This window comes from Ornithodoros turicata, unplaced genomic scaffold (genome assembly GCF_037126465.1).
Source record: "Ornithodoros turicata isolate Travis unplaced genomic scaffold, ASM3712646v1 Chromosome111, whole genome shotgun sequence".
Lineage (NCBI taxonomy): Eukaryota > Metazoa > Arthropoda > Arachnida > Ixodida > Argasidae > Ornithodoros > Ornithodoros turicata.
The window spans coordinates 72889-91757 of record NW_026999297.1 but is presented as its reverse complement, the minus strand read 5'-3'; the positions used below and the strand labels follow the sequence as shown (position 1 = coordinate 91757).

General features: G+C 46.3%; 1 protein-coding gene across 1 annotated transcript in view; it reads left to right on the top strand.

Annotated features, from left to right (window-relative positions):
• Positions 1 to 18869, top strand: part of LOC135371559 (Golgi-associated PDZ and coiled-coil motif-containing protein-like) — a 159793-nt gene that overhangs the window by 105432 nt on the left and 35492 nt on the right. Inside the window, exon 2 of the mRNA XM_064605550.1 lies at positions 8650 to 8826. Within this exon, the coding sequence (XP_064461620.1) occupies positions 8650 to 8826 (177 nt within the window). The remainder of the gene's footprint in view (positions 1 to 8649; positions 8827 to 18869) is intronic.

Below are 18869 nucleotides of genomic sequence, written 5' to 3'. Positions count from 1 at the left end.
GCACCCATGATAGCACCTCTTTGGCAGTCTTTCGTGCAGGAGTTGGTAAAATTGCTTCTGCTTCCTTTGGATCTGGATGTTTACCATCCTTACAAAGCCGAGAAGTTTGATGCCCCGAACAGCATTTATCCAAGAAAACTTTCAATCCGTTGGCGAAGATCAAGTCAAGGACTTCATTTTGGAGGTCCCGGATGTCTGAGCAAATAGCAAAATATCGTCAAGATAAACTTTTACATCATACTTCGCATGACGAGGTTTGACGATCGTATTCATTGCACGTTGAAATGTTGCAGGTGAATTTTTTTCAATCCAAATGGAATACGTGTCCATTGATAAGTGCCTTCGTGTCTTATAGGTTCCGCGTTGTCGGTTTTAATCGAAAAACATACGCCGGGTAAATTTTCCCTCATTCGGTTTTAATCGAAAAACATCGAATACAGAGGAACATTCCAGGGACCATGACAGATAAATTGCTGCACATGCCAACATGCCAAGCAGGCTTTCCTTTATTACTCTTCTTTTCTTGGTATCTGCTATGGTTGTTTGACCTGCGACCACACTGATCGAGTGTTCCAGGGTCAATCCTTTCGTCCCGGATCGGGTGCCCTGGTGGGAATCTCATTCTTCTGCCATTGTAGGTACCCCACCGCGCTTGTGAACCTTTTAGGGACGTGACGTCAAGTAGAATCTCGGTCACCGGCCTTTAGTTGTTTATTGGAGAGGTTACGACAGTACATACACCTCCACTTTCCACGGCACCCGAGATGGGAAGAAAAAGGAAGAGGGCCTCGGACTACACGTTTGCGAAAATCAAGTTTTTCAACTCTTAGGCAAGGAAAATGTTGTCGTATGCAAGTATTGCCGCGTGAGAGTTAATGTGGGCTGTGGAGGAGGTGCGGCGTCCATATCGAAGCACGTGCAAACGCGGCGTGAGCAAACGCCTTCTGGTAATTTCTTGCAGTAATTATAGAACTCGAACTGGTACTTCGTAAAACTGGTACTGGCAAAACCGGTAATTTGCATTGGTGGTTGTTGTTAAGACTGCGTTAGATGCGCACAGCACTAAAATTGTATTGTAAGTGCTATTCGCCAACAACTGTCGGGTAAACCATGTACACGCAAGGAAAAACATAGAAAAACTCAGATTTCGCGAAAATAAAAAAACATCGAAAAACATACGCCGAATAGGCCCAAAAATAAACATCGAAAACGTCGATCGAGTTATAAATCGTCGATCGAGAGAAAAAAACGATCCCTAGTTATAAATGAGGTCTTAGGTTAGTCTGTGGTCTTGACAGGTATCTGCCAATATGCTGACTTTAGGTGTCACGATGAAAATAACGAAGATCCAGCAATATCATCTATGATGTCGTCGGCTCGTGGCAAAAAGGGCGTACTACGCTGAGAGTTCGCGTGTTGAGGTCAATGTAATTCGCACAAAGTCGTTTCTTTGTTTCTCGAGTGACAACAACTGATGGGAAAGCCCATGTGCCTGCTGATGGTACAATAATACATTTTTCGAGAAGGAAAGGTGTGTGCTGCTCAAGAAAGCGACGATCTTGCATAGTGTAACGATAGGGCTGGCTACTGTATGGTTGGACACCTGGCAAATATTCAATTTCGTGTTCAATACCAGTACACAGATCTAGGTCCTGGTCATTTTGGGCAAACAGTGAGTGGTGATCCTCAAGGATACCAACGATTTTGGAGTGTTCCTCTGGCGTAAGCTGAGTTCCGGTGTTTGCTGCTGAGGAAGCTCTGCTTTAGGGCCTTGGTAACGTGACTTGTATGTTGAGGAAGCTCCGCTTGATTGTCCTTGCTGTCTAGGTGAGGCAATGCAAGTGCATTGTTTGAGTTGATTGCTTGTGTCTTGGAATGTAGTGACGAGGCTTCAAGTGACTTCTCAAAAACATGAAGCGGTGAGGCAAAGATAAGCGCATGGAGTAGCTGAGGAAGGGATGATCATGGGTGTTTTTGATCCTTAAAGACATGTTCCGTTTAGAGAATGGCGTTGGAACACGAACTTGAGAAACTTGAACGAACTTGAGTGACGATTCCTGAAGAAGAGCAGCGTTCGCCATTCGCAGGTCTCTTCGCAAGTTATTACGACTGAGTCCAACATACAATGAAGTTCTGATGGGTATTGCGGTTTGACAGGAAGTTCAACTTGTGCTGCTAAGCCAATCTTCTCCCAAGGTCAGTGGTAACTGACCTTGGAACCCTGAACCCTGAACTGAGACTGAATGCGAACCAACTGCCTAGTGGAATTTTTTTCCCTCCTCCGACGACCTGTAGGGGCCGGTTTGGCCATGGGGTGAGGCAGAGATGTTTCGTGAGGTTATTTTGGATCGACTATTGGGAAAAGCTTGCAGTGACCCAATCCCCGTGACCGTTACTTGAACAACACTGCATATAAATGTGCGATCCATTAATTCCTTCGGAGGGTCTCTCAATCTGGTATATCGCTTTTGCCCGAAATCCCTTAATTAAAAGTTAATTAATGAATTTTAGGTAATTAGTCATCTCGTAGTTACGCACTTTCTTGGAGAGGATGTCAGCTTGGCCGTATAGCACTCAACAGCAAAAACGACATCTATGCTGCTCTCATACCTTTCTTAATATAACTTTTGTAAAGGCTAAAAAAAACTACATTATACGCGTATAATGTAGTCAGTCGTGTCAACTATGCAAGAGACAAGCAAAGAATGTCCGAACAATAGTTCCCGTGCATCCACCGGCCACTCCACTGCACCATCCGTAAGGTGGCATGTAAAGCTGTGAAACTCGCGTGCTATGTGCCGTACATCGTACATATAAACTTGGCAGCAGCACCTTGCGTGGTGGGCCAGTTATCATGCATTTTTGATTCTCAGACGCAAGCGCGTTCAGAGTTTTCGTTTCGCGTGAAAGGCGTTACGTGTTAACATACACGCCAGTTACAGAGAAGGGGTGAATGCGACTGTAAGAAGAAACTGTTCCTGGCAAAGAGATGACTGACACCAGCTACGACTTCCAAAAGAATTTGTTGTATAAGCAAGCACTTCAGTTTTGAACCAGCAGTTGCTTGTTTTGTTTTCCTACTTATTGGTCCTTTTTTTTTCGGCCTGCCATTACAATGCTGTGCTAACCTTTATTATGCCGTTCGGATAGAAGCCACTTTGAGAACTTTTCTTGATGGTTGCTTTTCTGCAGGGCGTCCTTGTGGTGCCTTTTTTGTGTTCCTTTTTCACTCGTGGGAGATGCAAGGCCGCAAGGCGAGTTTAGGGCGCAGTGTTTGAGGTAGTATGCAGGCGAAAAACGATTTTAGATGGCGAGTTCTTCGCCGTTGTTGTAGACAGTGGTCGCGGCTGGTTACGTTGTTGTACGAAGCACATTCATCAAATTTAATACGAGCCTTTGTTCATGGGTACCTGTGGAGCCGACCTGATGCTGTTCTCTTTTGCGAATCTGATTGTACGGCCGAACACAAGACGCCTTAGTGATGCAGTCTTCAAAAAAATTTCTAACATTAAAGTTACCATGATAATCTAACAAATAAATGCTATTTTTCCTTGCTGAATTGTTATGATCCTCGTTATTTCTGTAATTCCGGATGACATTTTCCTCACATTATTTATGGTAGTAGTTACGGTATTTAAATACTATATATATATATTCGGTATTTAAATATCGAAAATAATATTTATATATATATTTATGAAGAATATTTAAACACCCCTTTCAACAAAGTATTTTGTATATATATTTAAATGCTCAAAGGATGTATTTACGCCCATTCCTGGTCGGAGGCCACGGTTCATTATTCGTTCTTTCAGAGAGAGATGCGTAAAAGGTACTCAGCTATTATATGAAACTATATATGTGGTGCGATCCATTAATTCCTTCGGAGGGTTGCTTTGCTGATGGGCATTGAGATGCTGAGTGTCCTTTCTAGTGAAAGTTGAAGCAAGTTGCTTCCGCAATGTCCTGCGCTTGTCTGAAACTGTGTATGAAACTATAACTATGGTGCACACTGCAATCCATTAAAGTACACCGTACATGAAATGAAACAATCGCAATGAAGTTACTTGTGTCAGGACCCCGCGATATATTTCGAGCCACTTCTCCCGTAAGGCAGCATTTAAGAGGAACTCGCTGAAAGAAATACTTGGGTCCTACACTGCTTTCTTCGGCTGGCAAAGCGGGACGGTGCAGTACACCATCACGTCTTTGGGAGGGAATCGTCGATTGGGGGTTGAGGGTTATCTCCCGCACGTTTTGAGCAAAGAGGGGTGAGTGAAAGGAGAGGTGAAACCAGTTCTAGCGGACTGTGGTCAGTGAATATGTCTATCACTCTATCTGAGCGTGTGTGTGTCACTGGGTTATTCTCATGGAAATGTTCGGCAAAATGTGTGAATGTGAGTTGAAAATGTATTTAATGAGTGTACATGTAATCATTCTGAATTCACAAGAAAGTGAAGTCTGTACCATCTTTCATATCAACGAAAATTGTAGCCCATATTATAATTCGTATTCCTCTCCTCGGCGTTGGTCCTTTAGCTCAGGTCGTGTTGATAGTAAGCTTTGAAGTTAAAGAATATTTAACTAAAAGTTGTGCTATTGATATCCCTCAGACAGTGTTAACTATTGCTTGTTTAATGATTGCTTTCCTGTATGGTGTGGTATGTTCCTCTGTTGTGCTCTTCAAACGAAAGACTCGTATTGAATAGCATTCAAATTATTTGAGCATGGAATAACTAATTATTGACACGTATATTATATTTTAATACTGATTTACATTACGAAGATGGAGGTCACATACAAGAAGCTCAGACTTGTTATGGTAGCAATTTAAATTTTAATTATCATTGTATGGACTAAGAATATCTTCCTTAATTAAAAGTTGTGTTCCTGGAAGTTCTTCAATAAATACTATCTGCTCTGGTTAAGTGATTGTTTGCGCGCTCGAGTTATCGAACCTATCCATTTGATATTAAATATTACAATATCTGTAGTGTGTGTGTAGGATATGAATGTTGCCTGCAGCAATTCCTCGTTTTAACTTTACACCTCTCTATGCTGATTGCTAGTCTACTTTAGTTTAATAAAATATTGCCACAAATCATCATCGCGAAACTTCCAGGGCAGGCACGAAACGGTACATCTCTCATTTCTGGTGGAGGTGCATGGTTTTCTTTGTAGAGGACACCATTACGTAGGGAAAATCTTGGGAGTGATCTTCTGAAGATGGGAGTCCGCCAAACATCCGCTTTGCGAAACGGCTGAGAGTGTGGCGAGACGCTCGGAGTAGGATGGACAGGCCGAGGAGGCGTCCAACGGTTTCCGTAGTACGACGGACGAGTAGCTGGCACCTGTCTCAGAGCGGCGGCGTAGGTTGGTCTCGGTACTTCGGCGCCGGGTTGGCGGTTGACGATGTCTGGATTGCCTGCTGAACCTCGTCATTGATAATCGCACCGATCGAAGACAAAAGGTGTTGAGCCTTCTCAGGACAGGGGAGAGCTCGTACTTCTTCGCGTACCACCTCTCGAATCAGCTGTCTGAGCGATCCGACGTCGAGGCCAGCGGTCGTGGAGAAAGCCTCGTAGCCATGGTGTCGTTGGTCGACGGTACCGCGAGAGAGCAGGGTCCTCTCAATGCGGACGGCTTCGTCCAGCAAAGCGTCGCTCGTGGCGGGTGGATCTCGGGACAGGGCGCGAAAAAGTTCTTCTTTTAACCCCCTCATGAGTCGCTGAACCTTCTTCTCCTCGGATGCTTTGGGGTCAGCTCGCCAGAAGAGCCGCAACACATCTTCGACGAAGCCTGTAACGCTTTCGTTTGGCAGCTGGATCCGTCTCTGGAGCAGATGTTCAGCGCGTTCAGCTAGTTGTTGAAGAGCGAACGCCTCGCGGAGTTTGCTTTTGAAGACGTCCCAGGACGTGAGCGAAGTCTCCCGATTCTCGAACCATGTCTTCGCGGTGCCTTCCAGGGAGAAATAGACGTTGACGAGCTTCTGGTCGTCACTCCAGTTGTTGAACTTGGCGATCCGCTCGTAGTGGTCGACCCAATCGTCCACGTCGTCGTAATACTCCCCGCTGAATGTCTTCGGCAACCATGCAGGGGCTATGGGCGTGGCAACAGGTTGCGCCACTTGGGTACTGGTCTCCGCAGTCATCTTCTGCTTGCGGCCGGATCGTTTCTCGCTCTTTGCAGGAGACCCGGTACGGCATGCGGTGAATTGGACGGACCTTTTCGTCGACGATGATGCGGTGCTTCGCAATGGGCGTTTGTCTTACTTTCCACGATGCAGCGAAGCAGTCACTGAAATCGTTGAGCATCTGGGGAAGGGTTTGCTTTTGAGTTGTATTGAGTTGAGGGTTTACGTCGAAACGTACGTCACGTTCGCCTATAACACGGCTGTCCAGGAAACAACGGGATTCACACCGTTCCGCCTTGCACACGGCCATGACGCATCGACTATGCTGGACGCGATGCTGCCCCACGAACCCAGTGATGTGGAAAACGACGCTCTGGACTTCACACAGCGCGCAGAAGAAGCCCGCCAGCTGGCAAGACTACGCCTTGGTCAACAACAACGCGTCGATGAAAGAAGATATAATTTGCGCCGACGAGACGTACGCTTCAGTCCAGGCGACTTGGTATGGGTTTGGACGCCGATTGGACGCCGTGGATGGGTTTGGACGCCGGACGATGAAGCCTGAGGCAAAAGCTACTGAAGCGGTACTTCGGACCCTACAAAGTACTTCGAGGCATTGGAGACCTGGATTACGAAGTGGTACCTGAGGACCGCGTTCCCTCTCGACGACCCCCGAGGACTGAAATAGTTCATGTCGTTCGACTCAAGCCGTACTACAGCAGGTAGCGCTGAAACGGCTGAAACGGAGAAGAAACGGCATCGAGACGATGCCACGTCTACGGAGGGGGCAGTGCCACGAATCATCATCGCGAAACTTCCAGGGCAGGCACGAAACGGTACATCTCATCCCGGCGCATGCTGAAGAAGAAGCAAGAAGCTTCCAGACACATCGCCTGCTCTCTGGCAAACGCACGTGCTGTTTCTAGACTTTTCAGCGTGACGCTTAAATGCTTGTGCGCTCCAAGCTGGAGCATTCATTATTTGGACTCAGTTGTGTTCAGAGAGCTATCACTCTTGTGTTTTGCTACCAAGTAGTCTAATAAGCCGTTCGCTGTTTATTCGACGACTCGCCGACCCATTTCGCTTCGTGACAACATTTTCCCTCGTACAAATGCGTATGTCTATTGCTTGCATGTCTCGGCGCGAGAAGGAAAGTACGCTATGCTAAGGGGCAGATGAAACGCTCTGCCATAGAGTGGACCTCTTCGTTCGGGATGTAATGTTTGTGAAACTGGGTGGGAATAAGATGGGCGGGCAATGACATTTTGGTTGATAGTTATGTACTTTGCACGCTAATGCATGCTCGAATGTGAGGAGGAAAACTCTTTTGTACGCGACGCGCGGCTGCGAAACGTGTTGGAGGTCTTGGTGCCCGCTCCTCGCTGAGTATCCTGCTCCAAATGCGCTTGGATATCGGACAGGGGGGGATACCGATGGTCACCGGTATCCTTGGTTGCCATAATCCTCCAGTAAGTACTACTGCCGCGGATCACGGACGTTTGCTGTGACGTGCGACGATGGCCTGTTCAGAATGCATTGCGTTCGGCCAATGCATTCTGGAGGGTACCCCAGTGCGCTCAGTTAGCGTTTTGGATCAGGCCTCCATCATCGCTCGATAGGCAACTGGTTATCAAAAGATGCTAACTCTTTGGAGTGTCATGCCATGTTTCCGACTCTCAGACGTCATCACTTACACTTTATGTGTCGGCGTCATGACCGGTACTGCGGATATTGCATCGTGATAACTATATCACGAACCCAGGAAACTAGCGCCACCATTGTGGACGACCGGCGCCTATGTGTTTCGACATCATCGGGCAGGCATGTACCATACAGGGATACAATATGAAATGGTACTTTTCACTCAGGGTATTCTTTTTTTTTTTTCGTCTCCCCCCTCTCTCTCTCTCCATTTGTCTTCGTGATACCCTTAGTTAGTTATGCCGGACAGACGCTTTTTTGTTCATCAGTGTATACCTGCGTTCTGAGTTTTACGCCGGTGCTGGTAAGGGCTGTATCCCGGAATCCAACAGTTAAGAGTCTACCCCCCCCCCCAGCTTCAAAATCCCAACTGAAACCGCCACATCCTAATGTCGTCACCAACTACAACATGCGCGGGGACCTGCAGTCAACAAACTTTAACTATCGTGTGCCTATAACGTAACCATAAAATAACCGACGTCGCTTCGTTTTGTGTCGCTCCAGCGCGCCCGCGCTGCTAAACCTAACCATGGATACAATGTCTCGGCCGAATATCGAAACCAGACGAAGCAGCTTAGTGATGACCTATTTTGAAATACGGCCATTCTCTGGCCTCGTAGATATAGGCTGTGATATGCCCGTTTGGGATTTTGGTATTGAATTTCCTGATCTGGGATATCGTGACGTACCCGGGTAACAGACGCGTAGAATCACAGGTTGATGCAGACATTTCTTGGCCAACTAAGACACGTGCAAAAAAAATTGAATGGGGACAATTGTTCTCGTGATTACAAATTCTTTCCCGCATTTTATAGCAAGAAGCGCAAGAGTTGAAGGCCTCCCTGTATGAAGCGCAGTCAACGAGCGCGGTGCTCAACAAGGAGCTCCAACACCTAGTTCTCCAGCTGCACTCTGCTCAGCTGCAAGTTTCTGCGCAGGTCGGCCACGCCTCGGGTGCTTCGGTCATGAAACATGATATGAAGCAGAAACTGGTGAGTCATCTTCCACTCACCTTTCGGACACTTTCGGTTAGACCATTCATTTTTAGAACCATTTCTTTTTGTCTTTTGAGAGTCTCCCGATATTCTCACATGCAACCGCTGAATAAGAAAATAAGAAAATGAACAACAACAACTTTATTTTCGACCTTGGAGAGTGGGGAGTTTCATCGCCACAGGCGATACTCTACCCCATTGCTGGATGGAATGGGGGGAATAAAATAACGAGCCCCTTCACAATAACGATCGAAGTCCGATGGTGTCCAGAAATGTCAGAAGAGCTTTGAGCGCAGAGCGTTGCTGGGCTGGATTGGGCCAGGGACCAAGCAATTTCGAGAGGGAGAAAGGGCGAGAGTCCAGCTGACGAAGAGACTCGGAGAGTGTGGTTCGGGAAGGTTCGTAGTGAGGGCAATGAAGAAGAATGTGCTCCAGATCCTCAAGAGCACCACGGTGGCAGCAGGTGGAAGAGTCAACTTGCCTCAAGCGGTAACGCCACTGAGCTGTAAAGGCCACATCGAGGCGCATTCGGTGGATTAATGCAGCATCCTGACGAGAGGTGTTTCGTGGCATGCGGAAAGCGAGCGTGGGATCAACTCTGTTTTACTCTCAACTCTGGGATCAACTCTGTTTAAAATGAAATTTTCAGGCGCTAAATTGTTTAGGCGTTGCGTTTGTTCCACTGCACCGCTTTCGCTTCTTTTCTGCGTCCCAGTTTTCACCAGAGGGAGTCTTGTGTTCTGAGACCTTGGAGGTCATTCCGGATGCCATCCGAAATACTCAAATTACTCACACGTCGTTCGAATAAGAAGAGGAGAAAAAGTGGTAGTTAATTTTTCATTAAATTATAATTGCTGGCTTCATGTCGCGAGACTACTATGATCATAACCAGTTGAAATAGGGCAGAGAGTCTCTCGATTGCTGGTCGAGTGCATTAAACAATTGCGCGCCGGTCTTATGGCTCAATGGGCCTCAACTCTCCTTTTCTACATTTCTTTTCTCACACACAAGAGTTACTTTCCATCGTGAGCGCCCACCTAAGCCGACTTTTACGTCCCTCGCAAGAGACAGCGTTTCTAAGCATCAGCGGCGCACTCACAAGTTTACTTTTTACACAGTCTTAAATCCTAAACATGTTGGTATGTGTGGTGGCGCGACTAGTTGCGCGCGACTGGCGAGACTAGGCTGTTGCAGCCATGTCTGTTTTCTCCTCAGTATTCTATTAAAGAGCTTTGTTGAACCCGGCTATCTCAGTATGAAAAAACTAGACACAAGGACAGCAAAACCTTATCACATTACGAAAAAGGGCAAAGAAAACTAGATGAGCAACGGTTTGGGTGGCTGATAAGAGAGCGAAAGAAGGTCTGCTAACACAGTCGTCTTTCTCTCATATGTTGTGAATAAGAAGGCCTCTAGAACTTGTCGAGTAACGCGCACTTTGAACACACCCTCTATTCTGGTACAGGTTGGGACAAAAGTTTACGGAACACGCGAGCAGCGTACTTTTTTCTGGGTGCGACACCCTAGCGGCCGCCGGAAGCGGCTGAGTTCCCTGTTTCAGAGGAGTGGAAGGGTCGGAGCCATCCTGTGATCTTTTGCCGTCCGGAGATGGGGAGCTACCGTGACGTCAGAGCCGTCATCGCTCCGCCAACTTGGCCGGGATGTTTTTTTTTTTTATTCCGTGTTAGCACCGCGAAGCAACTGTGGCTATACTTGGCCGGGATGAAAGTTCATTGGAAGCTGCAGCTATACAGGGTGTTTCTTTTCAGCTGCAACAAATTTTCGTAAAAACGGGAGTTGCCTCTGGACGCTTTTACCTTTGTCATTTGATTAGTCGACGGGGCCGCTACTAGGATACCTTATTTTTTCTCAATCGACATTTTAATTATTGACTACAGGGAGCACATTTCAATTGCGATATTAAAGCCAGGTCTCCACATGATGCGCTCGAACCACTGATGAAGCACAAAAGTAATCACAGCGCGCGCTACGGACCCAAGTACTTTACTTCCGTCGTCTGCTGTATACAGGAGGTATTCTGCAAAGGAGCGACAGTGACGTCGATATCTCCGCCTTGACTTAAAGGGAGACTCCGCCCCAAAAACGTGTTGAGTGCGCAACATCAATCCGTACCATATAATACTTGAGTGAATACAATTTCTTATCCCCGCATGGCACAGATAATTAGAAAAGGAATGTTTTCCTTTTAACGATTAGGCACTTCTCCACGGAAAAGCAATCTAGCAACACTGGGCTTCACCTCACCGGTATTCCTTGTGTGCGGCTTTCTGGAGGTTTTGCTTTTACCACTGGTGAATATTTTAGAACGAAATCGAGGGAGCAGACTACGGGTGACACCACGCATGGTACAGGGGGTAGGAAAGGAAACCTTGAGAAGTTTCATTTTGAGCTTACTAGCTCTTTTGGCAAGTAATGCGTGCCAAACCAACATTATTTCTCATTTCGGAAGAATGTATCCAACTTATTTACAAAGGCATTATAATAGTTTCGGACTGTCCCGGAATCTCCCTTTAATGTGCCACTATGTACTAAATCTCGTGTCAGAATCCTACCAAAGTTATGTTACTCAACTCTTCTTGTCTCACTGCAAAATATTTTGGCTCTACGTAATGCGAAAGCTAAGTAAATTAATTTTTATTTTTGAGAGCTGTGACGTCATGTTAGGCTCCGAGAGAGCGCCCGGCCCTCATCTGGCAACGTGGTTGCCCTGCTGCCGGGGAGCTCACTTTTTGCACTCCGTTAGCGGAGCCCCACGTGACGTACCCAACCGACCGCTTCAACCTTCGAGAAAACGCAAAGAGGGGGAAGGCATCTCCCCAATTTTTCCCTCTTACGATCAGCGTCACCTGACTTTTCCACCACGTGACCCTACCGGACGCCGACGTCGTTGCTAGGTGACGAGTGCTCTCTCCAGAACATGACATTATTGCAATTTGTGGGCTTATGATTACGTTACCCGCTCCTTGCGTCATGGAAACTTGTAGAGGCCCAGCAATTCTTCAAAACTTGACAAACTGCATTCGTAAACAGGATTGAAATTTCGCGTATGGAATACTTAAGGCACGTTCATTTTATGGACTAAATATAATAAGCGCTGTTTTCGGAGTTCGGAATGTCACTCTAACGTCACAGAAAGACGTCACAAGCAAAACCCTTTTCGCGGTATGTCTCACAATCTTTGTTTTGTTGTTTTATTTTTTGCCTGCAAGGAGCTCTGTGCATCAGTGCAAGACTGAGAACGGTGCACAGCAGAATGAGAGGAGTGATACGGCGAGCGACCCCGAACACACGAGAAAGCAAAAAAGAAATGCGAAACAAAGATTGCCAAACATACCGCGATGAGGGTTCCTACATCGCGTATGGCGTGTTTTGAGACGTCATGTGAGAGCAGAGATATCAACGTCGCTAACGCTCATTTGTCGACCACTTTCGGTTTACAGTAGGCGACAGCGGTCAAATACTTAGGTCCGTAGCGCGCGCTCTGATTACATTTGTGCTTTATCAGTACTAGGAGCTCATCATGCGGACATGAGGCTTTAATATGGCAATTGCCATGTGCTTCCTGGAGTCAATAATTACAAAGTTGGTTAAAATATCCCTGTTAATTAGTCCCATAATTGAGAAAAAATACGGGTTCCTAGTAGCTGCTCGGTCGAGCAATCAAATGACAAAAGTAAAAACTTCCTAAAGCAACTCCCCTTTTAATGAAAATTTGTTGCAGAAAAAAAGAAACGACCAGTATACTCAGTGTACACCCGGCTTCGGTGGATGACAAAGCGACGCAAGGCTGCTCTCTACTGCTCCAGGATACCGTGCTTTTTCCAAGCATCGACAAAAATCCAGTAGTCGATTTTCTGTCTTCTACGTAGCAGGAAGGTTCTACTCCGTCATGAGCACTAAGCTCCAGTTTCATATCCTTTGCCTGCTCGAGGTACCGCAGTACCCTCTTGACGGCGTTCCAGTCCCTCTGGCGTGGGCAACTGACTCGCCCACACAATACCCCAAGAGCAATTCCTATGTCTGCACGCGTTGTAGGTAGTCGATATGTTCGGTAAAGCCCCCATCGCTTGTCTATAGTCTTGATTTGTCTGCAGCAAGTCCTCTTCTCGCTTCAGCTGGAGGTACCCGGGATCCATAGGTGTCACCGCACCCTTTGAGTTTTTCATGCCTTGTCGCTTTAGTAGCTCACTTCTATTTTTGCTTTGACATAGAAGAAATCATCCATCCTTTTCCCGGTCCATTTCTATGCCGAAGGTCATTGCGCGACCTCACCAAAGTCATTTGTCCTAAAATGCTGTCTTTATTGTCTGCTGTATTTCTTGATAATCCCCTTGTCCTCATGGGCAATGATCAAGTCGTCTACAAATACTAGAACGTCCGGTGATTTGTCTGCATGTTGTGTGTAGAGACAAGGGTCGGCTTTACTTCTCCGCAAGTCACATTGGAGTTCACTTTCGTTTTCCATACCCTCGCCGACCGTTTGAAGCCATAAATAGACTTTCTTAGTTTGCAGACGAGGTGCTCCTGCCCCCTTTTTTTTTATGTATCCCTCTGGTTGAGCCATGTATATGTCTTCCTCAATATCCCCATGTAGAAAGACTGTTTTTACGTTGTAATGTTTCACTTTCATCTTTTGTACTGCAGCTGTCGTAAGGACACATCTTAAAGTGCTCTGTTCGGCAACTGGTGCAAGCGTGGTATCATAGTCAAGGCCGTGCTGCCGAGAGTAGCCTTTTGTAACTAGCCTTGCCTTGTATACTTCAGTACCCCCTTCCTTGTCGTGCTTCTTTTTGCACCCTATTGGTCTTCTTCCTTCCGGTAGAGTAGCGAGTTCTGCATATCCTTCACAGACTCCTCATCTGTGGCTTTCAACCAGTTATGCCTTTCGTATTGTGGTAACCTTTGCAGGTCCTCCCATGTTTCGGGGTCTGACGCGTTGTCTACTTGAGCCGTGTATGAAAAACGTTCTGGTGGTACCCCTTTGTTAGCTCTTGACGACCGTCGTAGTTGTTGCTGTACCAGTTGGTCACACTCCTTGTGTTACAGGAAGGAAACTCGGAGACCCGCTGTCATGAATATGGTCCCACTTTATTCCAGAGGGACGGAACCAAACTGCCTAAACGAAGGTAGAGCCCCGAGTGCCAGGCTCGCGATTCCTCCTTCTCCTTCGGTACTCGCGTGGGCAGAAACGTTCTCGTCTATTCCCAACAGAGGAGCTCCCAATGAGGCTCAGGTGACCTTCCTGCCGTGTCTTCTTCGACGCTACTTGCATCTGGCACTTCTTCTGAGTTCCTGAGGATGATGTCATTCGATCGATGACCGAATGTTCGCTTTGTCTTTCTCGGACGAAAAACCTGAAATCTTCCCGAGACCTGTCCGTTTCATGGACTCTTGCCCTTGGAGCCGACATGTCCTCTTAGGAAATGGCTTCCTAGTAATTCTTCCTTGCAGACAACTTGAGCACTTGATAATTTCATTGCAATGTTGTGTTACTATGCCGCCCTCAAGATTATCCTTGACAAGCTTCCTCACTGCGTCACGGTTTCTGTGACCAAGTCTGCGATGCTGTGTGTGGGTGCATTCCTTATCCTGTTCTGTAACCATGCTTGCCTGCTCGTTACTGCCCAGAAAGAACCCTCAGGTGGCAAAAATTAATCCACAGACCCGGTGGTCACTGTGGTGTCGCTCATGTTGACAGTCGTCTCGCGACGTAAAGCCCCAAATTATGTATTATTATTATTATTCCAATGCAGCTGATAGAGACTGTCGTCTATTCGTCCCTTGGCTAGAAGGTGGCTGCCCTTTGTCACTGTGCATGTGTCAGCATGAAATGTTACTTTGCGTCCACGTTGTGTAAGCTTCTTTACGGATAAAATACTAGTTTCGGGCTTGGGGACATACAGAACGTCCCCCACCTTTATCCGCCTTGTAGCTCTTTCTACGTCGCAGTCGATGTATCCACTTCCGATACCTTTTGATGCTATACGCGCAGACCATTTTACACAGTTACTTGATCTGTTTCCTTATCCGAAAACTTTGTGAAGGAATTCTTGTTGTCGGTCATGTGGCCCCAGAGTCGATGCACCACTGCATGCGGGAACTTTCAACTGTGCACACGAATGCTTAATCCTTGTTCTTTGCACTTGTAACCTTTGGAACGTGCCTTTCTGTATCTTGACTGACTGTAGCATTCCTTCTTGGAATGCCCTTTCTCTCCTCAGTAGAAACACTCCTTCACTGCTGTGTTGACAGCTTGTACCTTCAACACGGGTTCCTTCCTGACGCTGAGAATTTTCTTCCTTCTGTACTCACCGACGAGTTTCCTTTGACATATTAAATGTCACTCTCGGGTGGGTATAAAGTGCGTATTCTTGCGGAAGTCCGCTCAGTAGCACCGCAGCACGTCTGAAATCTCTGGTTCACGCGTCGTAGCCGCTCGACAAGACTCTGATGGAGTAATCAATTTCCCGTTGCTTGTTGAGCCGTGACTCGTAAACTTTTCCAAAGAGGTACAACTTGTTCCTCATGTTTATTCTTTCGTAAACGTTCTGTAGGGCTTCCCACATTCTCTTCGCCGTAGTGGCCTTACTTATATGCTTTATCTGATTATCTTCAATGCTGAGAGATATGGTACTCTGTGCCTTTTGGTCGTTTGCGATCCATTCTGCGGACGGTGCCTTAGGTTTGGGGTCCTCGATGCACCTCCATGTTCCTTCCCTTATAAGAAGCATCGAGGTCTTGAATTTCCCCGCCTGGAAGTTGTCATCTACGAGCTTCGCCACGCTCAACTTACTTGATGCAGCCATGCTGAGTTCCTCCTGTTCAAGAGTACTTGAACGTTGCGAATATAAACCTGTCCTGCTGGGCCCGTAACCTGTTAGCAGAGACGTGGTTCAATAAGTACGCGTACAAGAGAACGTGCAATCGTTGGTCGCACAAAGAGAAGGAAAAGTGATCAGGGTTGATGGTGCGCATTTATTGTTGACGTTGTCCAACTAATATTTCTACCATTATTAATGATAGCTGGAAAATTGAAATATCACAAATTGAAATATTGAAATTGAAATATCACAAATTGAAATTGAAATATGCACAAAACGAGGTGCATATGAATAACAAGGACCCGATGTCAAAATTCACGGTCTCGAAACAAAGAAAATGCTCGATTGCTTCTTATAATGATATGCCACCATCTCCACGTTTTCCCCCTGTAATTCTAATCGAGTCGAATGATATGCTGCTGTTTAAAAATCCGATATCACTAATTAACCTCTCAGCTTCACGAACTTTCGATGTCTGTGAAAGTCGCTTTGGAGTCAATGGACTGCTGGAAATAAATGTTCCGTTGTGCCCTGTTGCAAAATAAAGCTGTCTTAAATGCACAGCCGCGCGCGGGAAATTCCAACCGCACCTGGCAAAAAATGCCAACACGAGACTTGGACTAACTTGATAATTAAAATAAACTAACCAACATGCTGTTCCAACGTGCCCGCCCTGCTAAGCCTAACGGCCTCTAAAATTCGACTTCGCTAAAACGACTTTCACGTATATGGAAAATTCCTGAAGGTGAGCGGTTAATTCGTGATATCGGATTTTTAAACACAGTATATCATCTTGCGAAGCAGATGATAATTTTCTCTTATTTTCGAAATCGGGAGTTTCGCAACCGGGAATATCCCTCCCAAGTAGGAGGAGCTTCAACCGTCCAGCAATCAGAGGGATTTATTTTGAAGAGTTGTCTTCATGAAATGTATTTGTACGAGTTGATTTTGCCTCCTTGGATATATTTATTTTTGAAAATTTTATTTGGAAAAGCGGGTTTTTACTTTTTTTTCAAGGGTTTACTTCTAAATGATTCAGCCTGAGTTGTGTTTCATTCGTCCTTGAGGCGCAGCTTTTCGTTTCTGCGTAGCTAGCCTCTTGCCTCCTTTTTTCCCTCACAGCATGTACCCGCGTACAATTTGTCTTGCACACTGGTATCCCGTAGCATAGCATGCTCTAGTCGCTCCTAGCGGTGGAATGTCAAACGTTGTGTTTTCCTCGCCGTAATCATGGCGACACTCTACACGGACTGGCACGTCGCGTGGGAAAGCAGGAAGATAAGATTGCAAGAAGAATGTGGAAAGAGTGAAAGCGCATTTTAGTGATTAGGAGTCACAAATCATGGTGAAGTCTATGCCTCAAACGCTCATGCCACCTTGAAGCACGGTAATCTCCCAACTAACATGGCGGCCGTCTGCAGAAGGGCTGCGCATGCGCATATACTCGGGAAAAGGTTTATTGGGTGAAAGTCACCTTCACGAAGGTATCCGACACGGTGTAAGTCACTACCCAAGCTGCACAGAATCTTGGCCCAATATTGGCTAACTGTAGGCAAATCTGGTCAAATATTGGTCCCATGTTTCTAAGATTTGCCCACTATTGTGTGTTTATTGGGTAGAATGGTTCAGTATATATGTCCAACACACAACCAACATTGGCTGGATACCGGGCATATTGGCCCAATATTTCCAAGACTCAACCAATATTAGCCATAGGGTAGTTTCATTTATAATCGAATGATGCCCGCCGGTCACATTTTTTATTTCTCTCGAAAAAAAATTTATGTTATCCCACCCACAAAGAGATGTGAAAAGGTGCCTGACCGCAGGTCTCTGCGATATTTTCTTCGTCCACGGCGTTTCGAAGCAACCTGCGCAATTTCGCGGCTGAAATTTTTTCCAACTTTGTGACCTTGTATCTCTTGAACGAGATGTCCCATTTGAACGATTTTTTTTTTGCCGAGAGATTGGATGGTGCACGTTCCACCGTGGGCTATTAAATTTATATGGTCAAAAGAAAAGTATACGAAAAAAAAATCCCGAAAACGCAACAGAGAACCGTTTTACGGCACGTTTGGAAGGTCATGGCCGCGGCGCTGCATCTCCGACTGTGATGTTCTTTGCATGAGCAGAAATATCATTCTTTGCTCTTTCGTTTGACGTCAACACATTGCTTTATCTTTAGCCATTATCCCCTAACAACGCCGTGAACACGGAAGGGTAGGGGAAAATTCTCATTTTCGCGGCAGTTTTTACCCAAAAAGGACGTCTTGAAATTTTCCAATATTTCGTACTAACATAGCTGAGACATAGCTCTTTGACGATATGCAATAAAATGTTTGCTTATTTTGGTCCCAGAGGGCGCGCAATTTTTTTTTCGCACCTCTATTGGGCAGCGCTCGCAGGGGTCAGACAGACGTACAAAGAGTGGACTTCCACCCCACCCCCTGACTTTATTTTTTTTTTGCTTTCGGTGAGGGTGCCGTCATGCCGAAGGCCGACTATAGTAATATGCACAGATCACTGTGACGTCCCCAGACAAGCAAAAGTTCGTTGCTGTTCTGCTCCAGAGCTTGCTTTAAAACGTATAGAATCAGCTTTCGATCTTTACACGCAAGGAGCTCAGGAGTGTTGTATGTATGATTCTTTGTATGCTGCTCTGAAGAAGACGATCAGGTTGCAAAATCCGCACTGGAATCTTCCGCCGTTCTCCACGATGCACCCGAGACGAGCAGCTGGAGAAATAGAGACGACGGCCCTGACGTCACTACTCTTAGTCTCATAGGGAGTAATTTCCCGTTTTAGGAACGCGGCTCGTGACGTAATCGCGCTGACCCTGAAACGCAAGGAGTATTTACCTTCGACGGTCGACCAGAATGAGTTTGTTGGAACGCAGTTTCTCCCTGGTCATAGCGCCTCAATTTGCTTTCCTCCGCTGGTATCACTTGTCGGGCCCTATTGCTTTTTGCACTTGTATCTTATCATATATCTCTATGGGCACAGCCAACACCTACTAAATAGTAGGAAAAAATTATATCACACAGTGAGGCCCGCTGTTACAACTGTTGATGCCGCTATGACGTCAACGAAAGAGCGACGCACCTCGCAAAACTCACGCAGACATCCGTCCGTGGCGTATAGGGCGTAGGCCTTCTGCTATGTAGGAGGTGTTGGCACGACGGGGCCCCACTGGCTCGA